Raw genomic sequence first — 10,902 nt, forward strand, 5'->3', positions numbered from 1 at the left:
AAACAAAAAAAAAAAAAAAAAAACTAAAATTGGAAGCTCATGATATAACCGGCTTTTTGGCGGGAGGCGGGAACGGGATAGTTGCTTTCTTCATTGAATAATCTAAATAATTAATACGAAGTGGTGTTTTGTGGTTAATGATCGCATTAAGTTAGTCGGAAGACATTCGCGAGTGTTATTATATTGGAGTATTCAATAAACAAAGTGTATCTGCCTATTTTCGCTTCGTGTCAGGAAGCCGCTTCATAACTCAAAAGTTTATGCGGACTTTTGAGTTAATTCGTTTGGGGTTCGGAGTAGGAGTCTACTCCGAGGGTGGGGGCTTAGGTTTCATCATCATCACCTTTCATCATTTCATTAATCATCAAGAAAAAAAATACGTCAGACATGGCTGTATGGGCATAGTTCCCTTTGCCTTACCCTTCGGGGAAAACCAAACCAAAAAAAAAAAAAAATCATGATATAACCTAAAAATATAAACAAAACTAACGAAAATCCACCTGACTTGGTGGTATTTCGTTTTAAAAATGTATAAATTATTCAGTTTACGTGCTTGAAGAACATTTTAATTATACAGTGGCATTTATAGAGTACTTGAATTTGTATACTAATTTGTTCGTCTTATTTTGGGTAAATATAGCATAAATACTTGTGTAAAAGTTAACAATGAATATTAGTTATTTTTTAACACCATGTTCCCGCTATCACATGAAAGAACTACGTAGGATACCAAAATGTTAGGTTACAAATCCTATATATACCTATAGGATGGCATTTAATTGTAATTTGGAATATATTTTCATTCTATTTTCCTGAAACTCTATAGGCTTATAAACCCATGCGTACATACACGTACACTGCTATTTGAAGCAATAACTTTGTCTGTACTAATGTTAGTGTAATGCATAATGTTACACATAAAATTAAAAATTATAATTTTTCCAGTTCTTTTACATATATAAACATAAAAACATGATACGATTGAATACCATACTGTCGAGGGACACCTCCTCGCTAGAAAGAGATAGCAGTAAATGGATAAAGTATGTTTTTGATATACATTTTTTTTATAATTGTATTAGTTTGTAGCTTTCTGGCTTTGTAGGTATGTCATTGTTCCATTATTAACTGTAAACCCACTTACTAGGTAAGCAGTTCCAATATATAAATAGTAGAGATACAATTTCAGTAGTGGTCTCCAAATGTTTTTGTAAATTATTAGTATAACTTTTCTTTGTATACAATTTGATATTTCAAATTAAAAAAAAAACAAAATTTTACTTAAATTACTTTATTATTATCATCAAACTACTTCAATTCCAGCCCAGTAAGAAATAGCCCCTCGGTAAAACCCAAGAAAAGTAAGCCCAAAACCAAAACAATGACCCCAGGAAATAGTGCAGACATGAAGAAACACAGCAAGCGTCAGAGGGCGCCGGAATCTGGACTCCCCGACGGATTCAATTCATTAGACATATCACCGCTACGTCGTAGTGATTACGTCTATGAACATAGAACAGTAAACTCTGCCGCTGATCTTACTGCGGAGAGCACTGAAGCAGAAATTGTAATACCAAGGAAAAGGCTTAGGAAATCTAAACCTGAGTATATTGGTAAGTATAGATTACTTATTATATGTTTTATTATCATTTTTTTTTTATTTTTACCCAAAAGTTTATGACTTTTCTCCAACAATTTAATTCTTTCTTCAAACTGTGTCAATGATTGACATTTTTAACAATTTATCACCTTTCCCCATCAATTTATTACCATACCCCAACAATTTATCACCATACCTCAACAATTTATCACCTTACCCCAGCAATTAATCACCTTACCACAGCAATTAATCACCTTACCCCAGCAATTAATCACCTTGCCCCAACAATTCATCACCTTACCCCAACAATTTATCACCTTACCCCAACAATTTATCACCATACCCAACAATTTATCACCAAACCCAACAATTTATCACCATACCCCAACAATTTATCACCTTACCCCAACAATTTATCACCTTACCCCAAAAATGTATCATCTCTCCTAACATTACAGATTCAGAAGTAGAGCTCTTTAAAACCACACCAGAGAAGCCACGGCTGATATTCTCTGCAATCAAACCCTCAGTGGAAACCTGTGAAAAACTACTACCAAGCCAGAAACTAAGCAGTAACAGCGAAAGTGGACCGAAGGCCAAAGGGAAGAAGAATAAGAATAAAAAGGTTCTTTTTACAATACACACTTACATAATTATCTATAGTATGTAAAAAAATATATTGCTGTTTGTTAGTCTCACTCAATGGTGAGAAAAATTGGGAAAGGGTGATACGAAGATCATCTAGTTGTAAATATTTATTTTTGTTAAAGTTATAGGTAATGGTGCTAATTCCTGTAGACACCATCTAATTTTATTTTAAGCTCCACCAACCCGCATTGGAGCTTTTTGGTGGAGTATGCTCCATACCCCCTTCGGTTGATTGAGGGGAGGCCTGTGCCCAGCAGTGGGACGTATATAGGCTGTTTATGTGTTTATTTTAAGTTATATCTGTCATTTTCTTATCCGCCGAAAAGGAAAGGGACGGGTAATCGACAAGTATAAAATTTATGGAACACATGTCAATTTTAGGCACAAATCTAAAACAACCCTATAAAAATTTTGGATTGGCTTATAACCCGACAGAATTAAGTTGTCAGCACACGTCAAATGGTTTGCATACCAGCGAGATATCTTTTTGATTCTTCCTAAAATTAAGAGCTGTTAATCCCCGTCCCTTTCCTTTTCGGCGGGTAAGAAAATGACAGGTATAACTTAAAGTAAAACTAGGAGGTGTCTGCAGGAATCGGGGCCAGTATGTAGTGATATGTTGGCTGAGGAAAGACTGATTGTGGTATACAATACCTAATTAATAATACAATAATATGTAACGAGTGTAATCTGTATAATCAAAGTGCCAATTTACTCATTTTATATAAGGGCCATACGCTTCTGTAAAAAACCGGACCTGTCAAATCTTAGGTTACGTAAGTGGACCCTATGAAAAAGGGGATAACGCTAGGGAGATGATGATAATATATAAGGGCCATAGCGGCCATACGCTAAACCTCGAGCAGTTATTTTATATTGTAACCACCAATACATGATTGTTTTTAGATTACGTCTCCGGTGTCCTCTGGGCTATCGAAAGAGAGTTCCAAAGGCATGCGCCCTCCGTCGTCGGAGTTACAAGAGGACCCCTCGGAAAAGTACCCCATACTGAAAGATAAAAATCTGCAGAATAAGTTCCTGCAAATTACAATTACTAATAATCAGAAAGGTAAGGATCTCTCATCTGCTGAGATACCAGAGTTGTGATCTGCGTTCCGGCGTTCGAAAAGTTAATCTGTGCTTAAAGATGTAATTTATCATCTTCATCGTTCTTCCCCCCCCCCCCCCCCATTTGCGTCCCTCCCTTCTTCACCTTACCCCCTCTTCACTTATTAAGGTGTAACATACATCATCATCATTAATTTCAGAGCCACGCTCTTGTCTAGCATTCTCCATTCTTGTCTTTCAAAGGCGAATTCTTCCACTTCGTTGTAAGACACGACGCTCACCTTCTCTTTAATCTGTTCCATGTAAGCTCTTCTTTCTATGATGTTTTTAATAATTCCGTCGTGTCTTATTAAGTGTCCAATCATCTTGCCTCTTCTGTCCTCAATTACTGCCAATGTTTGCCTCTTTCTTTTTCTTTTCGTGTAACATACAAAACAATACAACAACTGTATTACAAAACCTGTATTATATGAATGTCTGTAGTCCAAAATAAAATAATATCTCTTCACAGGCCGAATAAGGCAAGTAGTCAAAGAGATAGTCCGCGGCACCACACCTAAATACCTCCCAGAAGTACTAAACAACAGGATACAAGCCATTTTAAAAAGCTCAACTACCCTCACCGACGCCGATCTGCGCAAGATTCGAGTACTCTATAATATGCTTAAAACGGCTACGCAAAAACAGAAGGAGCAGGAGGAAAAAGAACTACAAGAAAAAATTGAACAAGATAACATTGAAAAAGAAAATGGAGAAAATGTAAAGAAGAAAATCAAACCCGTTGGAGATACAAAAGAGAATCAGGTGAAAGGGGAACAATTGCGGAGAATGAAAGGACCGAAGCGATATGTTGTGTTCGTGGGGAATTTACCTGTTAATATTACTAAGGAGGAGGTAAGTTAATAGTGCTGATTCCTGCATACACCTAATTTTAAGTTATACCTGTCATTTTCTTATCCGTCGAAAAGGAAAGTGACAGATAATCGACAAGTTAAAAAATTATGAAACATACATAAACTCTTATTCCCCGCCGGGATAAGAGTCTATGGAATTCCATTTGCTACGATCCTGATATATATAAATTAAAAAGTAAAAAAATATTTAAAATTTTAAAGAACCCCTTTTATTTTTTTAAAGTTTACGTATAAACCGGCAGAACACCAATAATTTAAAATAAATTGAATTAATTTATAATAAATTGAATTGAATTATGACATGACCCTCAACTAAAATGGCAGTCAGGCTCTCGCATTGGACTTTACACTCATTTTGAAAGCTGTCACAAGAATGCTTGAATCATCTGACAAAGATGTACAAGCCTGAAATTATATACATAAACGCAAGCCCATAATCCAGACCCACAAGTAATCAGTAAATAACTTTAGTTTGCAAGCTTTCTGTTAGACCAACGTGATAGGTGAGCCGTATCGCCGTCTATAATGGTCGAGCCAGCTGTGTTAATGAAAACTGCACTTAAGATAAATTAATATCTCATTGGTGCAAAGCGGGTAACGGGGTTTGAACCGACGCTCCCCGAAGCAAGCCCGTTTACCACAAGACCATAGTGACTCCCAGTGTACCAGAGGACCACAGTGACTCCCAGTGTACCAGAGGACCACAGTGACTCCCAATGTACCAGAGGACCACAGTGACTCCCAGAGTACCACAGGACCACAGTGACTCCCAATGTACCAGAGGACCAAAGTGACTCTCAGAGTACCACAGGACCACAGTGACTCCCAATGTACCAGAGGACCACAGTGACTCCCAGTGTACCACAGGAGCACAGTGACTCCCAATGTATCACAGGACCACAGTGACTCCCAATTTACTACAAGACCACAGTGACTCCCAGTGTACCACAGGATCACAGTGACTCAGTGAGTTATTTAATGACATATCTATTGTAAAATTTCAGATACTTACTCATTTCTCGGACTTACGCGAACACATAAAGGACGTGCGGATACCTCCGACCAAGGAGGACAAGAAGAGTTCCATCGCCTATGTGGAGTTCAACACTGAGCCTTCTTATGAGGTGATTACAGATTTATTTGTAGCAGAGTACAAACTCTGCACATACTGGCCTTTCGGTCTGACCGTCAATCATTTTAAATTTCGAAATTCTCATTCCATTCCGCGTTTCCTTTCATTTTACACTGACTCATTGCATCCCCAACCTTCATAAGAACAACATAAATATATAATACTGTTTAGTTCTGGCCGTGCCCTCTAATTCTGGATTTGTTTGTGAAGTGTTATTAATAAACTATATATATTCCTGCTGAAGTTAATACGTTATTTTGTCGTCGTTATTACCAATCATCCCACTACTCCATCCCCACCCATCGTGCCGCATATTTATTTACAATACAAAAACGCTTTATTGCACATATATAAAAACAACATTAAAAACAATTGTGGATTGGCAATATAGTTATTTAGTATTTCTTTATTGTTTCCAGATGGCATTGTCTAAACATCACTCGATGTTAAGCAACAAACGGATTAACGTGCTGTACACGGTACAGAAGGGCAGCAAAATTAGCAAAGCTGATGCCAAGGTAATAATAACGATACGTTTATTTATTTCACACACACATACATAAATCACAAGTTTTTTGCTTAATGCTACATAAAATAATCATTCAGTGATGTAAACAGAAGTAACAATTCAGCTTTAAAATTATACATTGTTTTAAGTTTACGCGGTTATTATCATAACTAAAGCACATAATAACGGGTTCTTACCGCGTTTAAATGGGGATATGAGACTCCCGATATTTCGAAATTATGGATCTACCTACTCCACTCCAATCACATCAGTCATCCCGTGATCATGGCACTTGCAACAGTATCGAAATATCGGGAGTCTCATATCCCCATTTTAAACGCGGTAAGAACCCGTTATTATGTGTTTTAAAATTATAATTAAAAACCTGCCTCTTTAACGTTGAACCTGTATCTTAAGAGACAGTGGCCCCGATTCCTGCAGACACCTAATTTTACTTTAAGTTATACCTGTCATTTTCTTATCCGCCGAAAAGGAAAGGGACGGATGATTGACAGCTTTTAATTTTAGTTAACGACTATATCCCAATTGGGGTAGTCAGAGGTACATCCATCGCAAAATGAACTAAGTACCCACACCTCACCGAGCTTTCTGTTAGACCAACGCGATTGGTGGTGAGTAATATCGCCGTCTATAATGGTCGAACCAACTGTGTTAGTGAAAACTATTTATTAGTACTATTTTTTATTCTATGGTACAAACAACACGGACTGTAACCTGGAACCTGACAGAGGGCAGCAGTAACTGTCAGTACTATTCAGAGGCGGAGGACAGGAGTCCTAGTATGGCTTTGTAATAGACTGCTCTGGGCGCCATCCCACTCGCGTCAGACAGAGTACTGCGGAAGGCAAGAGTAAAACCACTGCCCTATTTTTCCCTAAAAAGCATGGAGTAGTAGTAATAGTGATGATGGTACAATTTCGCATAAAAATGTTTATTTTTTCTTTCCCAGGGCAAAGCAGCAAAGCTGGTGGCCATGGGTAAGAAAGGCCAGCTTATAGGCAGCGTTGCGTTGACCAAGAAACGTAGCCACCGCCGAGCCAAGATGAGGCAGGCGAGGAAGGCCGCTGAAGACGCCGAAAACGCAAAACGAATTCGCTAAACCTCATCTTCTATCGTGTGGGTTGTGAGGTGGATTACCAACCCCATAAACCGGAATTGCACCAATGAGTTATTATTTTTTCATAAGTGCAGTTTTCACTGACGCAGTTGGCTCGACCGTCTTCTTCTATCGTGTGGGTTGTGAGGTGAATTACCAACCCCATCAACCCTGTAGTCAGGGTTATTATTTAGCCGTCAAAGGCCCCTGACATGGCTCATGTAACGAGTACTTACTTACATCAGTAGTCTTCCGAAGCACGGACCATCTTACTTTTTGGACAATCAGGTGATCAGCCTGTAATGTCCTAACCAAACTGGGGATCACAAAGTGATTTTTGTGATAATGTCCCCACCGGGATTCGGGGGGAGAAGTGTGTCAGGATCGAAGCAAATGGAATTCTATAGTCTCTGCTTACCCCGGTGTATGTACTATTTCTTATTCTATGACTAAAGTAAGACGCAGAGGGGGTGAGGTAGGCGCCCTATACGAACAGGTACGGGGCGGAGAATTAGAAAGAAAGAAAGAAAACATTTATTACTTCCGGACACCACAGACAGACAGACAGGTACATTACATTCAACACAGGACAGAAACCGCACGGAAATCAATAGGTACACAGAAAAGAAAATCCAAAACAAAAAGAAAAACAAACCGAAATCATAAAAATAAGCATCCTAAATGCAACGCACTGAATTACCGTTTCTATAAGTACGCAGGATTATTCTTTATGATACAGCTCCATGGCTGTAATCGGAACTAACGCTGCATCTTATGGATACGTCATTTTTGACATATGTCATAAATGGAGAGGGTATATCTTTGAACATAAGGAGTCAATCTTCTTCTATCGTGTGGGTTGTGAGGTGGAGTACCGATCTCATCAACCCTGTTGTCAGGGTTAGTATTGAGCCGCCAAAGGCCCCTGACATGGCTCAATCAACAACATTCAAGAGTCAATTAAAAAAAAACAACAATAAAGAAAAAAAGGGAGTCAATTTAATTACCGTAAACTTTGGAAATTGTTGGAAATATCCAGTTAGAGGTTATTTAAGGCGCTTCCGTAAGTTTCGAACTAGGTACTAGTTAGTTTGGGGTAGTCAGAGGTACACCCATCGCAAGATGAACTAAGTACCCGCTGACCAAAAATCAATGAAGGACTTTCCACTGTACAACGCTGCCTTCGTTTAAACTTCTGGTTGCATAGATAAATGACATATTATTATGCATCTGTTATCTTTGTTTATGGCTGTAAATGATGACCCTTGTAATTATACCCAGAAATAAAATATCTTCCACCCATTATTACTCTGATATACTTATTTATTTATGTTTCTTTTTGTGAATTATGGTATAAGAAAACCAGGTATGCTCAAAACTGACAGCTAGCATTTCAAGGTTAGCCCAGCTGACGTCATCCCACACAAAGTTGCCATTTCGTAAAAAATAAATTACCCACGTCCAATGTTTTAAATTTACTTTGCAAGGAAATTTTGTACTTTTAGTAAAAGATTTACGTACAGTTTTAATGATTTTTATTTATGGGACAATTTTTTTGGGCGCTTTAAGCGATAAGGCCGCCATTTGCCATATACTTAGTTAAGAGATTTTTTGTAATTATTTCTTTTTATTTTGGTGCAATAAAGTGTATTTGTATTGTATTGTATTGACAATTTTATATGTCACTTAATTTTCAATAATAAAATTTTCGTCCTTGGAATGTTGGATACCAATTTAATGGTAACACTTACGTCATCAATGGGCTAGCAATGGCGGCTTGTCATAGGATTGAGCATACCTGGTCTTCTTATGCCATGGTCTGGAAATTCCTTCATTACATTTTCACTAACCTAATGTAACCAGTTTATGTGCTATGATAAAATGTTATATACTTGTAAAAATATTTTAGTTTATTATAAAATACTTTCAAGAAAAGTCTATAAAGATATGTTTGACCAAATTATGCATTATTATTGATTGAACCAGTGGTTAAGCGTTATGCTCACAATCCAGTCCCGGATTCGAATCCCGGTGGGGACATAATGTTGCAAGTCACTTTGTAGCAAATGAAACAATTTAATTTAAAAATTCGAATTTATATATTTTGCTACAAACTTATTTAGCATAATTACGAGTCGCTTACTTATTAATTATACTTCTCTTCTGGTTCGATTCCCGATGGGGACATTGTCGAAATCACTTTGTTAGACTGTCCTTCGTTTGGTAAGGGCATTGCAGGCTTGAATTACTTGATTGTCCTTAAAAGTAAGATGATTCCGTGCTTCGGAAGGCATATTAAGCCGTTGGTCCCGAGTCCCGACTATTAGCCGTGAAACACCTCCACCAACCCGCAGAAGAGCAGCGTGGTGGAGTATGCTCCTTACCCCCTCCGGTTGATTGAGGGGAAGCCTGTGTGACGTAAGAAGGCTCTTTATGTTTATATAACGGCGTTTGGAAGGGAAAAAATAAAAATGCTTTATGAAATGCAATTTAAGACTATTCTGTAGATATAATATTTTTAATCCAGTCATGATAAATATGAACGACCGTATACCTTACGGTGCCCATATCGGTGATCGCGTTGGCGACTCCTATGATCTTCCCTCGGTACAAGAGGGGACCTCCGGAGTCGGCCCTTTGAGCCCTCTGGAGCAACCTGCTACATTTAGGCCGCAAACAGATATACGGATTACTGTAATTATTGTCTTCCAAATGATCGCAACGAACCACAATTGCATGGCCCAATTGAAAAGGGCGCACCTGGTCTGTTATCAAAATCTCTCTCGCTTTGGCGGGGTCGTCAGAGAATACCGCATCGGACATGGACATTCCAGATCCTATATACTGGACAGATCGGCCGATCAGCGACTGGTAATCGACGCTAGACAATTTCCCATACGTTTCTATGGAGACGCGTTCGACTTTAGCAAGTCCGACGTCGTTAGAGATTTCTAACTTCGTGTGCCTGTACTTGGGATGCACAAACCCTTTTATTAAGTATGTATATGTGCTGTTTTCGTAAGGCACAGTCAAGTCGCCGTACCGAACGATGACTTCTTCAATTTTCTTGTTGAAATTCGCACCAATGCAGTGTGACGCCGACAGCACCCAGTTTTCAGTTATGAGACTTCCACTGCACGTCCTGCACGTTGTAACCTGTTCGTCGATAAACGGTATCACTTCTTTAAGCAACAGATGACAGTATTTCACACAAACTATGCTTACAACGAACGGATAAACTTTCGCGTCTTCGCCGTCTATGACTCTTGGTCGCATCTCGTTATACGTTGCAATGCCATTTGTAAATATGAAGAAAATTGATATTTTAAACAACATTCCTTTTCAGATGTCACTATATTTACGAATACCACTATCAAAATATCACGGTGTCCTAGCGTGTAGCCAATGTGCTCGCACGTTTATTAACAAGATTGACTATTGCAGTCATATGAGAGCACACTTAACACGTAGAACGCCAGACTAAAATTCATGGTCTAGCCGAGTGAGTTGCGGGACAGATGGTAGACACTGGTGTTGGACATTTCGGAAAAGAATGAGTAGATCGCGTTTTCCTTAAGCGGCCTATTATTTTTTAGTTATTTCCAGACAATATTCACAAAAAAGTCTCTACGATTTTTGGACAAATCTCACATTTTGGCATGGAGCCGGGGGTAAGTCCATCGCCGGGCATATGGTGTCTGTCATGGCGTTCAACGTGTTAAGAGCAGTCCAGCAAAGCTCCTAACCCTAACAAAGGAGTCTATGATAAGCAGGAGTCGCTGTAGCCGATGTCACTAACACCCTAACGATATCACTAACACCCTATATTATGTCACTGAACCGAACGCGGGATCGATTTTGATAAAATCTTTTGTTTACTTTGGCGGTTTAGTTTCACAATAAACGTCGAAACAA

At 38.5% G+C, this 10,902-nt stretch overlaps 2 protein-coding genes across 3 annotated transcripts; one reads left to right on the top strand and one right to left on the bottom strand.

Moving 5' to 3' along the window:
- Positions 1-461: 461 nt before the first annotated feature.
- On the top strand, positions 462-7,411 carry LOC126378425 (uncharacterized). 2 transcript variants are annotated; one of them, XM_050026781.1, is made up of 8 exons: positions 462-630; positions 1,324-1,613; positions 2,059-2,225; positions 3,155-3,317; positions 3,828-4,210; positions 5,235-5,354; positions 5,782-5,880; positions 6,841-7,411. In XM_050026781.1, the coding sequence occupies exons 2-8, from the start codon at positions 1,382-1,384 to the stop codon at positions 6,988-6,990; spliced, it is 1,314 nt and encodes a 437-aa protein (XP_049882738.1). In that variant the 5' UTR covers positions 462-630; positions 1,324-1,381; the 3' UTR covers positions 6,991-7,411. The 2 variants fall into 2 exon arrangements, with proteins under 2 accessions (XP_049882738.1, XP_049882737.1); XM_050026780.1 differs by lacking the exon at positions 462-630 and adding an exon at positions 946-1,043.
- A 2,072-nt stretch (positions 7,412-9,483) lies between these two features.
- On the bottom strand, positions 9,484-10,786 carry LOC126378304 (chymotrypsin-2-like). The gene has a single exon (XM_050026497.1). The coding sequence runs from the start codon at positions 10,321-10,323 to the stop codon at positions 9,484-9,486; it is 840 nt and encodes a 279-aa protein (XP_049882454.1). The 5' UTR covers positions 10,324-10,786.
- Positions 10,787-10,902: the final 116 nt, after the last annotated feature.

This window comes from Pectinophora gossypiella, chromosome 26 (assembly GCF_024362695.1).
Source record: "Pectinophora gossypiella chromosome 26, ilPecGoss1.1, whole genome shotgun sequence".
Classification (NCBI taxonomy): Eukaryota; Metazoa; Arthropoda; class Insecta; order Lepidoptera; family Gelechiidae; genus Pectinophora; species Pectinophora gossypiella.